This window comes from Nematolebias whitei, chromosome 19 (assembly GCF_014905685.2).
Source record: "Nematolebias whitei isolate Nwh7 chromosome 19, NemWhi1, whole genome shotgun sequence".
NCBI classification, from domain to species: domain Eukaryota; kingdom Metazoa; phylum Chordata; class Actinopteri; order Cyprinodontiformes; family Rivulidae; genus Nematolebias; species Nematolebias whitei.
This window is the reverse complement of record NC_056516.1, coordinates 30,875,399-30,896,544: the sequence shown is the minus strand read 5'-3', so window position 1 is coordinate 30,896,544 and position 21,146 is coordinate 30,875,399. Positions and strand designations below refer to the sequence as shown.

General features: G+C 39.0%; 1 protein-coding gene across 1 annotated transcript in view; it reads right to left on the bottom strand.

Annotated features, from left to right (window-relative positions):
- The window catches only part of LOC119425930 (dolichyl-diphosphooligosaccharide--protein glycosyltransferase subunit STT3B), a 104,151-nt gene that overhangs the window by 48,970 nt on the left and 34,035 nt on the right, over window positions 1-21,146 (bottom strand). The window contains exons 2-3 of the mRNA XM_037693485.1: window positions 11,032-11,140; window positions 1,396-1,683 (exon numbers count right to left, since the gene is read on the bottom strand). Coding sequence (XP_037549413.1) covers window positions 1,396-1,683; window positions 11,032-11,140 — 397 coding nt within the window. The remainder of the gene's footprint in view (window positions 1-1,395; window positions 1,684-11,031; window positions 11,141-21,146) is intronic.

The following is a 21,146-nucleotide window of genomic DNA, read 5'->3' as shown; positions in this document are numbered from 1 at the left end:
GAGAAGAACACAACAAGCTAAAACTAGCAAAAGGCTAGAGAAGAACAACAAGCTAAAACTAGCAAGGCTAGAGAATAACACAACAAGCTAAAACTAGCAAAAGGCTAGAGAAGAACATAAGCTAAAACTAGCACAAGGCTAGAGAAAAACAAAAGCTAAAACTAGCACCTAAACCTACTGCACTCCTGTTTTCTAGAATATCTTGCAAAAATATCTGAAGCTCTCGACCTTGACCTCTCTAAGTGGCTTCTAACATCTGCTAAGTTTATGGTAAAAACCAACGCAGACTGGTTCCTGTTTTTAGTATTTTACATCGCTTTACAATCCAGACGTTTTTGTTTCATTTTTAAATACCATTATCTTTCACTTGTTCTTCTCAATTTATATGCTTCCTTTCATGGTTGTCTACTGTTGTCATCATTCTTTGTTAAAATCAGGTCTTTCTTGTAAATGAGTCCACGAGGCTCAATGGGATTAACCTGTCTAAATAAAGGTTGAATGAATAATCAAGCAGGTAATATTAAAACAGAAACGGCTCACTGTGAAAGGAGGAGATATTTACGATTTGTCAAGGTCAACTCCAATAACCCGAGAAAATTTGATGCTGATAAAAGTGCAACGCATCGCTCTTCAATCTTACAGACCCAAGCGTATGATGTCCTCACATTAAAAACAGCTGCAAGGCAGAAGCTGATGCAATGAAAAAAGCAGACAAAATAAAGTCAGAAGTCCGTTTCAAGCGTCTTTCATCTTAAAAAGCTGCAGTGGAGTATTTTCTATGGAGCCCCTCTGAATACCTGAACAATGTTTCAGCTGGGCAAAATTAAATTCTTGCTATTTGGTCAAGATCCTCCCCCAAAAAACTGAGAAAACAACATTTTAATCACAGAAAATGTGTAAAAAGTAATACAGAAAACCAGCTGCAAAGTGAACATAAAGAACTGCTTTGTGTTTGTGTTTAAAGCACGGCCCGCTGTGTGCGCTACATGTATTTTAGAAAAGGGAAGTAAAAGAAAGGCTTTTTTTCATCTTTAACTCTTCAGTTCTGCTCTTAAAGGTCACATTATTGTGAAAGCTTTTAAGCACAGTTTGCTGTATCCTGTCAACCACATGGCCAGTAAAGATGACCAGTTTCCTTTTCAAGCCTGTGGATAAATTATTCAACATCTGAAGCAAGCAAGATCTGAAAGCAGGGCTACTTTCCTGGCTACAGAAACCCTGTCCTTTAGAAAGTAACATTTCTAATCAAGAATTCTTAAGATTAGTAGGTGCAGCAGAATATGGCTGACAAATAAACTTTGCTTTGATGAAAAAGAGGATGTCAATTCACATTACAAGTACCTGTAAAATATATTTTATATTTCACTTACAAGGAAAAAAATCTAGTATACATACCCAGAGGTAGTAGGTGAACTGAAGTGCAAAAATGGCGATGCCCTCATTGTCGAAGGAGCCGGCCACAGAGCGCGAGATGTAGCCCGGGACGATGGCGATGAAACAGGCTGCCAGCAGCCCTGCACCCTGGTTCCACAGCTCCCGCGTCAGCAGGAAGGTGGAGATGGCAGTCAGTCCACTGAACACCGGCGCCAGAAACACGCACACGTCTCGGATGTGGACTGTGATGTGAAGAAGGTTGAGCATGTAGTGGATAAGGCCTGCAGTCACCATTAACCCCGGATACACCTGAGGACAGAGAAACAGAGGGGGGTGAGACACAAACAGCAATGCCAAGAAGTCCTCTTGTACTTTGTCTTCCTTTATTCCAGATGTTCTTTGTGATTTTGAACGTGAGCACTTCATTACAGAGCCTTAATGTTCTTCTGAAATCCAAAAGTTATCAATAGATAACTCTAAGTTAGCATCTATAATATAATCTCCGTGCCACTTTTTACACTGAGGCAGCCACAAAAATCCTTCCACTCCCACTTCTGTGTTTCAGTGTTGGGCCAGTCTGCTTACGGTGGTAAGTCTGATCAGACTGTGGCTAACTACTGGTATACTTCAATTACTGATGTAATTATGTTTTAATGCATTGTATACTTTTGTATTTTTCCAAAGAGGCTCGTTTTATTCACTGGAAAATCAATTTCTCTGGTGAGCCATGATACAAAACCTTGAGTTAGTCCTGATTTTTTTTTTTTTTTTTTTTTAAGAGTTTTAATAGCATGTTGATGAAATCTGGTTGATTGGACGCACACCCATTTTGTAATTTCTATTAAACTGCAAATTGAATTTAAATTAGTCATTTTAAATGCAACAAAATTCTAACTGGGCTCATTTTCTGAACCTTTTCTTAAGTAGATAAGCTAGTTAGAGCAGTGCCACCTTCAGATGGTGGTGCACGATTTTATTCAGGGGTTCCATATTCGAGTGTTGTGGCACAGGTAACTAAACTCAGAAAGGTGTTGCACAAGAGCGTACAAGGAAAGCATAAAGTAGATGTTTACTTAGATTCTTGGGGTGGACAAAGCTAAATAATTTCCAGACAATTTACCGGTTATCAGCATTAGCCCGCCCAATATCGGTATCAGCGACTGCCAAAATTTCCATATTGGTCGGGCTCTAGTTCTTTAATTAGGTGTTTTAGTGCATGTGGTTAGAAGTTTGCCGTTTTTATTTTAGCAGTGTTATAATTTATTTTTTTTACTGGTGTTGTGTTGGGCCCATAAACGGTTAAATGTAAGTGGCATATTTTTGAATTGAGTAAATGGTGAAATTTAATTAACTGTGACTGATTGCAACTGAATGTGTTGCCTTAATGTCTGAATAGCCAATCAGATATATTTTAAGGTAATCAAGATAGCAGTTCTACTAAAATTGTACATTATCAGTATGCCATCATCAAGACTGTTTTCTGCAGCTTTTTCTCCCGAACGCAGGTCTGACAGGAAACAGGCAGTGGTTATAACGATGAAACCACTTTGGGAGGGAAATGAACATATTTTTCATTCAGTTACTATCAGCTAGGCTCTTGGTTGAAAACTAACAAATTCAGCAAAAAGGAATCTGGAGGTTTTTATTACGTCAATTGAAAAAGCTCAAAGTAGCCGACGTCCCTCTGCCAAATAGCCCTCTGTCAGTTTAATTTTTACTCTTTTTCTAACCTTTTCATACATTCTGGAGCACAAAAACTCAGTTTAGATTGTGTGCATTTGAAATGTTGTAAAATTTTGCATACTACTCAGGCTCTCCAATCTTTTGCCCACCAGTGGAAGATGGAGAAAACCCAGCATGTGCTGTGACATCACGCTGCATGGTGGACTATAAATCCCGTCATATGCTGCCAAATCCCTTGTGAATGGTAAATATTGCACGGCAGTCATGTTCCTGAATCAAACCATAAATATCCTGAACATCTGGATGACAGAACACAATTTAAACAAACGGGTGAGGCGATTTATGTCACTGCTATGACAGGGATTTTGCAAAAAGAAATATACAACTGGTAGGGATCAAAAAGTTATTGGAAATTTTAAATGTAACATTTGCATCACAAGACGCATTAATAGGTAAAAATACAACTAAATCCAGTCACGTTTTCCGGAGTGGGCAAAGCTTTTTGCTTTCACGCATTTATGGACAAAAAGAGAAACCTATTTGCAACATAATTCAGTGTCTCGAGTTGCAGAAAATATTGCACATGTGGGTTTTTCCAATTCTCTTAAGACTGAGGGTGGCAAATTAACACATCTAATATGGTCATTTCCCACGCACTTACCAATTGGGAGATGTACAAAATAAACTAGCTGAGCTGGATGTGTTCAGAAAAAAAATACAAATTCAACAAAACTTTGAGGCTTAACTGAGTCACTAAAGAATTTCAGGCTTGGTAGGGAGCTCATATAACTGTAGTCGCACAGTGTGCAGCACAGCTGGCTGCTGGGGACACTACGACCCAAAACTTTCCCTGTCAGACTGTTAATTTTCAGCTATAAATGTTTTCACAACTACAAGCTACGGTGGTCCTGAGGTGTAAATGAGCAACATTTGAAAAAAAAAAAAAAAAAATGGAAATACATTTGAAAAAACAACAAAAACACAAAAACATTTGAAAAAATAAAATAAAATAAACAGAAATACATTTGAAAAAACAAAAACACAACAATTGAAAAAACAGAATATACACAATTTCTGAATGATTCAGTTCTTTCTAACGTAATTCCGTTTTTTCAAATCTCTGATTCTGTCTTTTCAATTGTGATTCCGTTTTTTTCAAACGTAATTCAGTTTTTTCAAATGTTGTTCATTTACACCTCTGGGCCACCGTAACAAGCAATGAAAAACTACAAAATAAGAGGTGGATTTACTTCCACAGACAAAGAATCATTAGCGTATTACTGTTTGAACATGGACAAAGCACGTCAAGAGCTTCAGCTCTTGAGATGTAAATGAAAAATTAAAGCGGTTCAAACTAAATTCTATCCGGGGCACTGATAAAGGTTGAACAAGCAATTACAGAAACAATTTGAATTTTAAAAGAGCCCATTTCTCATCTTTGTGGAATCTCTTTGGTCAAGACCTCCCCTGCAGCACAAGGATAACCTGGACAAATAATGTTTTAATCACAAAATGAAAACAGATTGGTGTTCCCCAGCAGAATGTATAATTACCAACGCGCTCCGCTGAATCAAACTGTGGCCTGTGTAGGTGAGGCCTCGCACCCCTCATCTCATCTTACTACGAGGAGATCCAATTAGAGGCTGGCGCTGTGTGCTGCAGCTGTCTGAAGGTTATGTACAACAAGAAAGTGATGCTTAAAGTGCGCTCACTGTAGCCTCAGTCTATAAAACTACTGCTAATAAACTCAGGTCTTCATCTTTATAATTAGCCGGTGCCTACAAGACCTAAAGCGATCTAAAGTACTTCAATGAAAATGAACCAAGCCGTGCCTCTTGGCTCGAGGATTTGATTCTGTCTAATGGAGCGGAATCCCAGCGTTAATCTTGTAATTATTAGACGTTTTGAACTCTGTATTAGGACTCAGGTATGCAGAGTCTTACAGGTATAATCAAGACCGTTACATTTTTCTGATGAGGTTTGACTTGGGGGGGGGGGGAAAGCTGGTGCATAATTTAAACCCTTTTCTAAATTGATAGGAAGGAATTATAGCTTTCTCATTACAAAAACATTAAAAACTGACAAAAGTCGTTACCGAATACAAACTTTAATTGTCTGGCGGAGACAAAGGGTGGGTTATCGACTTGACAACCCACTGTTGTTGTGGACTGACACATTAAAGAGGCTTTCTTTTTGTATTTGCAGCTCAGAAAGAAAGAACAACTGACAGCCGTCCTCTGGGGAGAGGGTGAAAGAGGAAAGGGAATAAAACGGAGAGGCCAACTGGACTGGTCGTAGGAAAGAGGCGCTCAACTGTCACATTAACTGATATCAAATCATCCATCTTCCAAACGGTGCAAGCTATCTGAGTGCTTAGAGACTCAACGTTTTCATACACAATTAATGAGCACTGTCAAGATCATCCGTCTGACTTTGAATTAAAAAGTCGGGGTAAAGTAAGGATAAGGTTTGGACAAAAGAAAAGCATCCATAGTCAATAAATAAATGCTGTTCGACAGTAACTTTATCCAAAAGTTTTCTTAAAAGAGGTCATCAATCGCAATATGGGTAGAATACCGTATTTTTCCACATTCATCTATGCTTTAAAAGCAGTGACCCAATGCAAATAGGAGCTCTCACACAATCATTTTATGACTTTAAAAGCAGAGTGGGTAGGGAATGTCTCTGCGATGCCGGCCTGTGTTCACAAAGCATCAAGCTCAGTGGAGCAAACACGTTAGACTTTCACAATTAACCTACGCAGTAACGAGTGAGCAGCTTTCTGTAACTCCAGGAACTGTCAACATGAACTCCTGATCAAGGCCACACTATTGTGACTGATGTATATTCTATCATGAGTTGTTTTTAATCACTCTCCAGCTTTTGCTCATCAAGTGTGAAGATTCACTGGCTCATCTTATTGACTTGTTAGCTCATATCTTTTGTAAAAACTGACTTTAAACCTAAGAGATATCGTTAAGTGGAAGACGGACTGGTTTTGACACAACTGGCGCTAAAAGCAGACTATTTCACGGGGCAGGTTAACAAAAACAAATCTATATATTTGTGCAGTTCAGGAAGTGAAAGTCTGTATGACTGGTGAGGAACAGGTTTTTTTTTTAACCTGTGAACGATGTTTTATTTTAACGTTAATAAATTTTAAGCATACTGGAGACCAACTGAAGAAAAGACTTGCACAAAGAGAGACAACTAAAACTTAATAAGATTTTAAATCATTCAGGGAAAAGATGATCTTTTTAACCCGCTATAGTTCTAACCCAACTTCACCGTGGCTCAGATGCATTTTGCATAGATTTGCATGTTGTAGGAAGGAATTTGCATTTAGTACGACCAAGAGAATGACCCTCCCACCTGCTTTAAAAACGTCTCGGCTTTATGAGGCAAAACGCCACTGGCCATCTGCCATCGCACTTCTGCCAAGTCAACGGGGAGTTGCAGCAGTCTTTTTAATATTCAGACTATTTTATTCTTACTTTTTAAGACAACCACACTCGCAACCGATTATATCTTGGAACTGAATTTTGTAATAAGTGAATAAATTCCAACTGGAAAGTGTAGTTTCATCTGTTAATAAATATGAAGTTGATTTTGTGCGCGTTAACGCACAGATAGCAGAAAACAGATTTAATTAAAATCCTATTTTTATGGCCAGAACAGACACATCAGTAGAGATGTTTGACAAACAAAAAAATTAAACTATGATTTAGTCAAGTTTAATGCCACAAATTAGACCCAATGCAAGACTTTAAGTCCAAGATAGAGAAACTATTTTGTAAAATGTTAATTTAACAATATGATTCAGTTTGACTGGGACAGAAACATTAGCGCTTATGCATCAATGTTAAGACAGGTCCTCTGGACGGTTTCTTTTTTTTTTTTTTTGTTTGAACCTTTCATCCTTCGTCCAAAGGACTTCATCAGTCCGAGGAGCCACAACAAACTCAGCCTCATAAGTGGCTTACTCACATAGTGGGCCAACCAGTTTTATGGTGAGAAGATGGTTTCTGGAGTCCGCTCTCTGTTGACACCTCTGAGGCAGCCATAGCCAAAGTGGTTCAGAACATCACAGTTCATGCTCAGTAATCCGGGTAAAAAAAAAATCAAAAGTTAAGTCAGGTCCTCTGGACAGTTTCTTTTTTTTGTTGAAATGTTTCGTTAACTTTGATGTTTTGAACTACTATGGCTAAGGCTGCCTCAGAGGTGTCAACAGAGAGCGGACTCCAGAAACCATCTTATCACCATAAAACTGTTTGGCCCACTATGTGAGTATGCCACTGATGAGGCTGAGTTTGTTGTGGCTCCTCAGACTGATTAAGTCCTTTGGATGAAGGATGTAACGTCTCAACTAAGGATGCATGATATTATCGGGGTGGTATCGGTATCGGCTGATATTAGCTTTAAAGTTAAATATTGGACAGTGGCCACTCCATCAAAACAACAGATATAAAAGACGCTGTTTTTGTATGACAACCCAGTGACAAGGATGAATGCAGCGCCAGCACAACGTGATGACGTCACACGTGCCTACTTGATCTGATCACGACAGAGAAAAAGTCAAAATGTCGGCGGTGTGTCCGTTTTTATTCTTGTTTAGCATATCAGATTCTGAAGATTTTTGGACTACGTTAAGCCTCGCTACATCGTCCCCAGTCGGAGATATTTTTCCGACGTAGCCTTACCCGAGTTACAAGCCGTAATTTCCGACGTCATTGAGAAGCTAATAGTCGATAGCACTTGGGTGAGTTTTACTACAGACATCAAGTGTTAGCCCCATTAGCATGATTAGCCTTACGGCACAATGGATTGACAAAACTTTGAACTTAAAAAGTCTGTCCTTCATGCACAGGAGTGCAGAGGATCCCACACTGCAGCTAGGAACCTGGAACAAGCCTCCACAAGTGAGACAGCATCACAAGTGACTAATGATAATAAATAACATTTAACACTTTATTTAATATAAGTTAAAGTGCTATACATATCATATAGCTGTTCCTGAATATATGTCACCAGCTCTTACAGCGGTTACAGAATTTTTGTAGCGAATAAGCCAAAATAAGAGGGCTATGTTCTGACAAAAGAAATTATATAAAAAAATATCAGCATCGGTTATCAGCCAAATAAGTTTTAACATATCGGCAAATCAGATATCGACCCAAAATCCAATATTGTGCATTCCTAGTCTAAAAAAAAAAAAAAACTGTCCAGATGACCTGACTTAAATTTGGTGGAGTTTTAATCTGGATTATTGAGCATGAATTTTGATATTAGAGCTTATGGTAGGACAGTTTTATTTTTATCTTTATGTAGAACAAGCGTCACATCTCAGCTTTGAACAAAACGTATGCTCTTGCACATTCTCTGCTTGCATATTGACTTAACTTGAGGGTAGTCTGCTGAGAACATTTACATATTTCAAGTAATGTTCAAGAGGAAAATTAAATTACTTTTAAAGCTGAACTGTGCAAAGATCAGCATGGCTCACTGTAATCTGCCTCAAATGATTAATGCGTGAATTACCAGTAGTCTGCAGTGTTTTTGCTCCACACATATAAATTAGAGAAATGTTCATACATGTGTGCAGAGCGAATAACGGCACTGCTTATTTGTATGCAGAAAACAATCCAACTGTGTGGCCCAGGAGTTTTTCAAATGTCATGAAAATTAACTTAAGACTAAGCATCTTCCAACTCCGATTACCTGCCTAATCATGAGTCTCAGCTTCTGCCTTGTGGGAACAAAGCTTAAACCACGTATCCATGTACTATAACAGAATCAGTAAACCCTTAATTAGCTAGACTTTGCATTTGCAATTACTTCTGTAACTGATTATAAATGATTATGAGTAATGAACACTGATAAATGGGTTTTGGATTTTAATTCTTTAGGCTCTTTTTCTTTAGGCAGTGTTCAAATCTTTAGGCAAACGTCGGTATAGCTACAGCTCCTGCCTTACATCATCTACTTGTTGGAAAATACCAACTCAGCACAGTATTATATGTCCCGCTGCATCTCCCTCCGTGTGAAAGAAAATCTATGAGATGGAACGGTTCAGTTTAAACTACAGACAACAGGAAATCAGTCAGAAGAGTCCGATTACAAGTTTGACAGTTCAGCATCTTAACTGGACTCTGCTGCAAACACAGTGGGAGACATTTTTATTTATCTGGTGCAGACAACCTGGATTATAAAGCCTTGTTGCATGAGTAGCATAATGACGGCACAGAGTTAACCACCAAGAGTCTATGAATTGTGTTTGTGAGAAAAGAAAGCAGGTGTGGTTTATATGCAGAGAAAACCATAAATAGACCAAACATATTTAATGCAGATGGGCCTCAGAGGTTGCAGGGCTGATGTTAGAAGGCATCCAGAGATGTAAAGCATCCAACTAGTGGATAAGGTGTGGGAAACAGGGCTCTGTGTCAAACAGTTAAAGGTTCAGAGCTATTGGATTCTGAATATACATCTATGATCAGGTAATCAGGTCTCTCTTATAAATGAGTCCTCGAGGCTCAAAGGGATTAACCTGTCTAAATAAAGGTTGAATGAATGATGCCTGGAAACAGTTTACTGGGCTCATGAACAGCATTGCTTGCACCCAGAGAAGCACTGCAAAGTTTTTCCATGGTAAAGCATGTTAGGCTGATTGGTAACTGTAAATTGTCCCTAGGTGTGAGTGAGAAAGTGAATTGATTGTTTGTCTTGTTTGTCTCTATGTGTCCCTGTGATGGACTTGCAACCTGTCCAGGGTGTCCCCCCTCCTCTCTCACAGTGATGGCTGGACATGGGCACCAGTGACTCCCGCTACCCGAAAAGGAAGACTCAGGTAATGTCCCTGATGGACAAACTATTCACACTAGGACTAAGCCCCTCCATTTGCAACTGGGTACTAGACTTCTTAACAAACAGACCACAGTTAGTGAGGATCCACAACTTCTCCTCCTCCACCATAACCCTCAGCACTGGCTCCCCTCAGGGCTGTGTGTTGAGCCCTCTCCTGTTTACTCTGCTCACATATGATTGTGCATCCAGGCTGTCATATTGTAAAGTTTGCAGATGATAAAGCGGTGGTGGGATGCATCACAAGCAATGATGAGTCCAGCTACAGGCAAGAGGTGGAACACCTGGAGAGCTGGTGCAAAGAGAATAACCTTCACATCAATGTGAAGAAGATAAAGGAGATGATCGAGGACTTCAGAAGGAACAAAAACATATACACCCCCCTGAACATAAGAGGATCTGCGGTGGAAGTGGTCTCCAGCTACAAGTACTTGGGTGTACACATGAATGACAACCTCAGCTGGAGCAACAACACCACCAGCCTGATCAAGAAAGCTCATCAGAGACTCTACTTCCTCAGGCGGCTGAGGCGAGCTGGTCTGGGAAGCTCAGTCCTCACCTCCTTCTACAGGTGTGCAGTGGAGAGCGTCCTGTGCTCCAGCATCAACGTGTGGCATGGAGGCTGCACAGCTGCAGAAAGAAAAGCTTTGCAGAGAGTGGTGAAGGCTGCACAGAAGTCTGTTGGAGTCAGCCTCCCCACCATCACAGACATCTACACCTCCAGATGCAGGAAGAGAGCCACCTGCATCATGAAAAACCCCACTCACCCAGCACACACACTTTTTGCCCTGCTCCTTTCAGGAAGGAGGTTAAGGAGCATTGAGTGTAGAACCACTAGACTGAGGAACAGCTTCTACCCTGAGGCTGTTAGACTCATGAATCTCTAACCAGAATAATTGCTGTGAAAAATCACATGTTGCTGCTGATCTGTTTTATATTGCTGCTGATCTGTTTCATGTTGCTGTGTTCATCTGCTCACACAGACACCTATTTATAATGTATGATAATGTCCTCTTTTACTTGTACTTCCCTAATGCTACTCTGAATGTAAAAAAAATAGAGTTCAGTGTAACAAACGTGAGCAGTTGGATTGGTTTGTTTTAAGGAGAAACTTACCGTTCCACCAACGATCCTGCCCAACGGGTACCAGGCCCTTTCATCAAACCAGTTGAGGAACTCGTAGAAGCCATTCGTGGCGAGATGGTGTGTTGATCTGTAGTTGAACCTAAAACAAAAGAAAATGGATGGCTGAGAACAAGGCATTATGAAATCCACATGCAATGTAAAAAATAAAAAAACATCAAATTTTTGGAATGCACTAAGTATTGTTTTTTTTGGTGCTGCAGAGGCCTTGAATTTTTGGAAGAGAAAACAAAGGTCCCCAATGACGGTCTGAGTTTTTGTGGCATTGCTAACAACCTTTAAGGTCAGTTTTCAGTTATTTTAAAAAAAGCAACCACATCAAAGTCTTTCACTTGTACTGCGACATTCCTTAAAAACAAAGCCTGCTTAGTGTAGAGATCACTTTAATTCCAACCACTGGTGACAGAAACAAAACAGATCTGGTGTTGGAAAGGAGAAAAACTAAACAAAAACCTAAACTACAACTGCAAACAGTTATGATACGAGACTAAAGAGAAGTTGTGTGCAAGCAATTTTTCCCCATGATCCTCAGGTTACATATTTTAAAGGAAAGAAAAATGGTAATCATATTGGGTATATAGTATTAAATAAAATAACGCCAATGATTGGACCTGTTTAAACAAAAATCTATTGTTTTGACCAAGACGATCCTAAAAACATATACTGTATGTAAATGCTCCTGCCTGTTATGGGTCCAAGCCCACAGATGCAAAAGAAATGCGGAATTGGACCCAAAATGATGATAAATCATATCCAACAGGCTCCAAATCAAACTGTAACTATGTTAAACTGAGGAAACTGGAACGATGTCAAACAGCAGCCAGAAAAAGCCGATACCGTGGGAAGGAAAGAAACTGTTGCTGAGGAGAACAAATTCTCAGAGGCGGCTTCTTTGCCACACAGCTAATTAATGTAGAATGCATTATGGTATGATCTGAGGCTCAAATGCCTGACACAAAAATAATCCATGTACAGAGACGTGAAAGCATGCAGAGGAGTTCGCTAAGGGGCAATTACCTGGGAGATGTATACCAGAGAGAACATGATAACCTTATCTGTGACTAATAAGATGTTATTCACCAGAGAAAGTCTTTGATTCATATTTTATCAAGTAGGCCAAATATTACAAACACCACAGCAGTAACCTGGAGCACTTCATATTCAAATTTTCAGTGTCAGAGAGCGAAGAGGACCTGTAACCTGGTGCAATGAGCGAGTCTTTAAAATATTTTTGCTTTCTCTCAATTTCTGTCATACCTTTGCAGGATAAACAAAAAAAAATCAAGACTAAACTGAGTTGGCATATCAAAAGTTTATAAAAAAATATATAGGCCACATAGAATACAGTATATACACCTGTATATCTGGAGAGTTGTTTCCTGTCAGCGCCATGTAACATTCAAGTAAATCTGTTAAACTTTAAAATTTAAATTAAGTACAAACTTTAGATGTTATAAAATAAATCTTGAAGACCCTTTAAATATTCTAATGTTGAACTTACAGACTTTAAATTTGGGTAAATTTTAAATTTTCTTTGTAAAAATTCCATTAACCAAAGGACATTGCAAAAGCAAAGTGATCAAAAGTTTTCTGTAGATTTTATTTTTATACCTTGAGGAACAACAACAACAACAAAAAAAGACTAGTGCCTCTTAAAGTGATCTTGAAAAAGCTATTAAGAAGCTGAAGAGTGCTTCTGCTTTGGGCTCCTCAGGCAATCACATTTTTCAACAACCTGAGGTCTGAGTCTGGGCACAGAACGGACAAGGACGAACAATTTCTCCAACCAAAATGTGTCCCTCAAAAAAAGAAAACGCAGACATTGAGTAGATTGCGTGATTTATTTTGCTAAAAAAAAAAAAATTCTAATAAAGTCCTATGCATCACATTGTTGCATGTATATCAAAAAGCTCCACACCACTTATGTAGAGATATGTGACCAAGTATCATGCACAATTGCATTTATGACCTCAGCTAATTGCAAGTTCCATTTCCCCATTTTAATATCAAAATGCAACACTTTATGCTAATAGTAGAAAATAAAACAACAGGAATTGTGTAAAATAAAGAAGTCATGGTCATTCAGAATAATATCAATTGTCTTTCTCAAAAAGTAAATTAATTTGTTATCTTAAAAAAGCAATTATGGGTTCAATACATGTACCACTGTACATGGCAATCCCTCATCCAAATATGCAGTCCCAGTGAAGATTTTCATGGGGATACCCAAATACTGGATACTCCGGAAGTTCCTGAGCCTTTCAAGAGAGGAACCACTCAGTCCCTGGACACTTGTAGAAACTGACCAAGTAAGCAGTTAAAATACATTAAAGGTTAAAAACATTCAATAAAAGTTTCAACATATACAACATCAAGGTCTATAAAAAATGTATTATGATCTGATGTACTGTATTTTTTGTTGTACAAGTTTCATTTTTTTTGCATAATTTGCATGCCCTGCGATTTATACGCAAAAGCGACTTATTTATGGATTTTTTCCCCCCATATTTATAAACCAATTATTGGCTGAGATATGACCGTTTTCATTCTGACTGAAAATAATGAACACTACCATTTTCAGCCGATTAGATGGCAGTTGAGCAGTATGGCATGCCGTTATCGTGTAATAGGTAAACGTGGCTATTAATGACGCAATCGGCTTGCCATAGTAAGTAAGTTCTCTAAGGAATCCAGCAGACAAGTTGAATCTTGGCTTCATTGCAGTCTCCCATCCTGAGCAAGCACAGTAGCAACAGTAAATGGTAAATGGACTGTACTTATATAGCGCCTTTCTATCTTATCGAGATACTCAAAGCGCTTTACACTACAATCTGTGTCCTCGTTTACCCATTTACCCATTCATACAGCAGTGAAGTGGAAAGTAAAAACTCCCTTTTGAAAGGAATAAAGCTCCAGCAGAACCAGGCTCAGGACAAGCGGCCATCTGCTTTGACCGGCTGGTTTGAGAGGACAGGAAGGAGACACGAACATAGAATGGTAGGTATGATGATGCGACTTATGCGGTACGACATTTATGGCGGAAAATACAGTACTTTCTGTCCAAGATCTTAAAAGCCCAGTTATCATCATCCACGAAGGTCACAACCAGCTTCTATACAACAGGAGTGGGGGGAAAAGGGAAAGTAAGAAATGACTTGCAGCATAAAATGGATTGTTTCTGACAAGTCGGATGGCATAATATTCAAGTCTGCTTTGGCAACTTTGCAGCAAAACCACAAAATGTATGCTTGCTTTTTAAAATTCTGAAGCATCCAGGGAAAAATCTACAGTGATATGTATGGAAAATACAGTCAGCCAGGTGTGAGCGTTCTTCCACAGAGACGCTCTGAATGTAGATGGAACTGGTCAGGCACTTCAGCCTCATTGTTCTGCAGCTGTCAAATCAGTGAGGCAAAGACCAAGCAAATTCAAAGAAAGCATTCTCAAAGACAACTCTGCACCCTGCCATGGCAAATCCACAAAACCCATTTTCCATTGATCTCATAGACAGCTAAACTGAGCGCTTCATTCCTGCCCTTGTCACTTTGATGGGGGAGATAATGTAGCTCTGCCAGTCGAATTAGCAATTTAATGCATAGCTGCCTGTATAGTTTCAGGCCACAAAGCCTGTGATGACTAGCAATGCCACTGCAGCCTCTCTTTGCACCATCAATTTAGCTCCAAGACAAGCAACACAAACCTAACACACGTCTGGATTGGCATCTTATGAGAAGAGGAAGGGAAAAGGTAGCCTCTATCAGCTTCTCAAATAATGTGAGAAAATTGGGAGTGGCTTAGCTTTAGATCACTTGTGAAGCCCTGCAGGCGTTATAATTTACTCTAATCACAGCCTGCTTCCATGATTACTAGTAGTTTTCTATTCAAACATCATCATCGGCATGACCAAGTGAGCTTCAGTGATTTTTATAAAGGTAGTTACTGAATGGCTTATCTATTATTAATAACATAACCAAAAATTTGTCTTTTTTCCCAGACTGGTCTATGTTTGTGTCTGCATTAAGGTTTCACAGTATATTGATAATTTGTTATCGTAGCATTAATGTATGCAATAAAAATACCACAAAGGACTGTTTGAGGATAAGAAAATGTAGTCCTGCATACTCCAGATATCATGTTTTTATATTCTTCCTGTCAATAACATTCCTGTCTTTGGCCTTGGACAATCAGCTAGACCTTCACAGGTGGTAACAGCTGACATACAAAAAGTAGTGTCTCTCTGGGCATTTGCACCTGAACACGTCACAGTGGCAGCAGAACAATGGTGCAGTGGTTACTGCTGTCACTTCACAGCAAGAAGGCCACAGGTTATTTCCGAGCCTTTCTGTGTGCATGTGGCATGTTCTCCCATGCATGAGTGAGTTTTCTTTGGGTACTTTGGATTCATTCCAGACTAAAAACTAAAATTGTTCCTAGGTGGGTGAGAGTGTGAAATGTTTGTCTCCGTCTCCATGTGGTCCTGTGATGGACTTGTGGCATGTGCAGAGTGTACCATGCCTCTTGCACTATGACCGCTGGAGATGGGCACACGCTCCCTTGCGACCCAGAAAAATGCAGATTAAAAAAAATTTGATAGATGGATTGATGGAGTCACAGTGGCTACTAATTTTGTCAGTTGAATTTTGATCATGTTCAAAATATTTGTGCAACAAAATAAAGAAATCATTTCCTAGTGTTTTTAAAAGTATTATCCTGCCACTTAGCCTCATAGTCATTGTGTTCAAACATTGACTGAATTAAGTGCCTAAAGACACAAATTAGCACAGGTGGGTTGAAAAAATGTTCAGTACTCTTGTTAGTTTCTGACACTGAAAGAAAAAGCTTGTAAAGCTTATTGGATGGATGAACACACCTCTTCAGGGACTGAAATTGTTGGTATGGGACCAGGGTGCTTCTCTGTCCCCCCGTTCCCTCTAACAACGCGTTTTGGACATATGTAAGTACTTCTTATTAGAGCTGTCATTTCTAACCTGGAGTCCGGCCTGACCCGAATTAGGGCCAGGGTAAATGCGCTGTTAAAAATCCAATTATACGGCAACATGGCTTGCCATACATTCACCAGCCGCATGCGGCCATTTGACCGTGCGCTGACCGGCCTTGAACAAGGTCATAAAAGTTCAGTTAAGCTTCAGATGGGACAGAAATAAGCAACCAACACGAACAAAGCCAATTGATATGAAATGGACATTCATTCAGCTGCTGCGCTCGGCAAACGCGCACGACCAACGATCTGAAAAGGTGAGATCCCAAAATATCTGACATGTCAAAGCAGGGTCCATGTCTGAATTATGCAGAATGCAGGCAGAAGCAGGGATTTAATGCACTTTGACGGTTATTAAGGCTGGACGATATAGCCAAAACTCTAATCACGATTTATTTCTTAATTTTGGTAGATAATATAATTCGATATCAATATAAACAATATTAAAACCTCAGAAAAACTGTACAAACTGTACAAAAAAATTAATGTTCACCTTTTTTTTTTTTTCATTTAGCCTTAAAAAATGTTGAAATCATTGTCAAACATAAAACTTAACTTTGTCAATATTAATAGTTTGAACTTTAAACAAGCTAACCCATGCAGCTCTTTTGATACAGCTAGGGGGGTTGTTTCAGGGACACTTTGGCTCAGACTTTTATTGTGCTTCATCTTCGGACTCTCAGCATATTCTACCGAGTGGAACAAGTTAGATGTGCTCCCACGGCTAGTTAGAACGACACTGCATCACATTTTGCAGCACACTGAAACCTGCAGTTTATCGGATCTTAGAAAGCCGAACCACTTCCTAAGCACCAAATTAGTCTTTCCTCTCTTATCAATATGTCATCCGTTTTCTCTGCGCTTATGAAAACTTGTTCAGTCACATTCTGACGGTCATAGGCACTCATTTTGTAGCGAAAACTTAATGCGCGTTGGAGATTAGCCTAGACTAGCCTGCTACTGCTAATGCTTTCTGGACTCGAGCTCTGCGTAACATCTATATCACCACGCACTTATGTAGTTGTGTCGCACCTTTTTCTGTTCAGGTTGAAACTGAAGCGGTCGCTTCAACCCGAACAGAAAAAAAATGTGTCAGTGAAACGTTGTAATCATATTGAAATATCAAAAATGTGCATAAAACTCATATCACCGTTATTGAATAAAAGTATATTGCGATATATATCGATATTGAATAATTGTCCAGCCCTAATGGCCATGAAAGGACAAACACCCCCTCAGCTCCGATCTTCTGCCCCGTTAGCCGCACACGGCCCGCCGACTGTTAATAACTACATAAGCAGTCAAAGCTTAATAGAAAATGTTGGGGGGGGGGGGGTGTTCGGGCCTGTAATTACTGTTAATTTGTTGCATGTAGGGTTCAGAAATGATGGCTAAGGGCTGGGGCCAGGTTGGATTTTTTGGGCCTGAATGCAACTCTACTCCTGATTACATTTGTCCAGTCAAAGCCAACTCAGCAACACAGTCGAATCCAATGATCACATTTCTCTCCCTGAATAATTGGCTTTGGGAACGGCAGGAACCAAATACCTTTCATATGACGCTTGTCAGTATATCGGCTGTCACTATTGCAAGTCCCGTACCAAGAATTCTTCTTACGGTGCTTCCCCAACCATTATCCATGGAGGACACCACGCCCTGTCAACAGAACAAAGCGCCCTGCCTTCCGAATTGTCCTTCAGCCACAACTACCCAACCCGGCCACCCCACAAAAATGGTTGAGTGTCCTACAGGCCTGCCATCGTTGGTAAAGAGAAGGTGCCCTGGTGTAAAATAAAAGTGCAGAATTATATCAGCTAAAAAAACGTATGGGAATATTGCTTTATTATATACAGAGTTTAGTTTAAAACCAGTGCAGTGACTAAAGTTTGGTACTGTGAAAAGGTTATTGTGAGGCCTCAAATGGCTAATCAGGATTTTATGGATGAGGATTCACAGATTCAAATTAATGCGAGATAAGGGTCAAGACCTGACATTTTGTTTCTAAAAAATATGCTCCAGATGAAGAATGCCTTTTATTCCTCCAGCGAGTGTCCTCGAAAATAAATTTAAATTATGTTTTTTTTGCTCAGTAGAGTAACTGGATTCTGTGAATGTGGGATTGTAACACTATTCAATCTGAAACTAAATGTTCTCTAAAGGTGTTCAAATTATCCAGAAAGTTTCAGAGTAAAATGTCAGTAAAGGTAACCACTAAACACCAAGCTAACTGTTATGCAAGGTCACACATAACAAAATGAAATTAAAACAAAAAAAAACTACAACCCCCAAAAGTAAGTGATTTTTAGTAATGCAGATATTTTTTCATAAGAATGTGAATATACTTTTTTCCCCAAATTGTAGAGCTTCAGGAACTACCAATTTACCCTAAAACAACATGTAGAGAGCGCTAAAAAAACAGGCATAAATTGTACATAGAAAAATATGTAACCATCTGCTTAATAAGGAACAGGGCACGTGGTATATGGGTATTGCGTTTTGAACAAGAAAAATGGAAATATTTATACAAAACTGCAGAAAACTTTACCCATCAAGGGGAACAAAATAAAAAGGCCGATATAAAATGTATCACACTGGGTGAAGCATCCAGTTCCATCACAACTAATTTAGTCATTTGTGCCTTTGTGAAATTAATTAACCTGTCAGCATTTGTTAAAAAAAGAGCCAAACTAATTAATTTCTATTGAATAAAAATTATTCTTAGGACAATTTCATATTTATTAAGTATATGTATACATCTTTACTACTTGTTGCTTTGGTCCAAGTAAAATTAGGACACCCTATTAGACAAAGAGCTTTAAAAAGATGTTTATTGCCTCCAACACTTGAGAATACTGAAAAACAAGATAGAAATTCCTGCATACATCGCTTTGGTCTATAAGAAAAACAAGATTGCTGCAGAGAGTTATTCAGTTCTGAAACAGAGCTGTCGCAAAGACTTTACAGACGGTATAGGTGGTGGTTTGTGTTTGCATCGATGTTCTGTCTCTTCCAGTAACAACAAAGGAGCAGTGACGCTTGTGGTTTTGGATGTGCTTCGTCTAGAGATGTTTCTGTATAAAATACGTAGTCGAAGTTATTAAAGGTGCACTGATGAGCTGTAGAAATCTCAAACCAGATTTGGAAAGCAGAGTACCTGTTGTTGACAGCTGCATATGTTATATATACACACACTATATATACGGTAGAGCTTTATTTCCCCAATGCACATGAGCACCTATGCACAATTTAGAGGTACCTGTCAACAGAATGGACTATATTTTATGAGTCCATCACTCCTAAATTAAGTTATATTCTTAGTTTAGTGTGTATTAATGGGTCGAAATTAATCTTTCACGAGCAGCGTTCAGGTTTTGCCATAAATCTTTCACATCAGCGGCTGTTTTTAACTGGAGAACGTAAAGCAAGTGCTGCTCATCCTGACAACATGAAAATATATATATATATTTTTTATGAGTCAGCAACTTCAGAAAAGTACACTAGCCGACTGCTGAATGTGCTTTCAGATGAGAACTAGCAGGACAACTTGTGCAGGAGGGAACCCAATATTGACAAAAGACAATTCCTTCCCCCACACTTGCTTTGGATTTACCCATCAGAATTGAAAGCTTATACCAATTTGTGCAGAACACCTGCCAGGATCTGCATGTTGTGCGAGAATCTGTATGCACCTCACAAGAAAGTGTTTTATCTACAGGCAGCATGCAGATCACAGCACAGCGAAAGGAGCCAACAAGAAAACAGACTGAAGACATTTTAACATTTCCAACTTTACCTCTGACTGATAGTCATACGTGGCAATAAAAGACAAAATTACTTAACATTCGGTTTTAACTTAAGCTCACTATGGCATAAAAATAACTTCGCATAAACCATGAATTCATTTCGGTTGAGTATGAAGTCTTAACAGGGTGCTTTTAGTCACAAAGTCAAACCTATTTTTCCATTTAAGAACTAGAAAGACAGTATCGAGTGGAAGATGCTTTAATCGCATCTGGACTGTTTTAAGATACAGTAAATGTGAATAAATAATTCAGATTTCCTTTCGCCCACTGCCTTTCATGCCAGAGTTTTGGACTAAAATCATCCTGAGAAATGATGGCACTATAATCATTTAGTTAAAACTACAACTTTAAGCAAAAGCCTTGTAAACTGTGGTAGATCTCAATGTGCGATGGGTTTCAGTGTCAGCTACTACCACGCCAAAGTCTAAGCAAATATCTATAAAACTGACAGTTACAGCCATTAGTGTGTTGCTTTAAGGTTAGCTGTTTGAAGCAGGCCATCTTGAATCTGGTTGTGTCCAGATGTTACTTGAACATTTACATCCAAGGACTACTTTCTGAGAGTTTCAATAAAATTTGTTCAATGGTTCATGAGATGTTTTGGAAACAGACACAAATGACCATACAAGAAAAAAACACTTTCATCCACCTTTGCCTTAGGGAGGTGGGCAATAAATTAAACTGATGTGATGTCACAACATTTAGCTATGTTTAATCCAGCTTTCAGAAGCGCTTATAACACAATGTGTAGTGTCAAATTTCAATGTAATCCAGCTACCCGGTAGTAAATTATTATAACTAGCTCAAGTTAACCAAAATAAAGCAAACATACTCTGCAACAGGACTGATTAAATAATCGTCTTATCTCTTTACTTCATAAAAAGGCAACATTTTTTATCTGTTCCAGATATTTGTTCCCCTGCTTCAACACACTTGATTAAATATAATTATTTCCTCAGCATGTCATCGAGTTGTGCAAAAGCTTGGTAATGTTGAAAACGGGGAAACGTTCAAGCATCTCTGACCTGAACCGAAATTTATTAACAGCACCCATTATGCTTTAAAGACAGCAAATGGCAGTAAAGTGGCAAGTTGTGTTAAATTGCGTTATTGCAGTCTCTTCTGCAGACCCATATTTGGAGTTCTACACTCAAAATGCCTTCAGCAGCGGTTGCATCTAAAAATCTGCAATGTCAGGAAACAAGTTCCTTCTGAAATGCTGATAATGTAATACACACTTGATATAGAAATTATTATTTTAATGCTTTTATGCCAATCTAGACCTA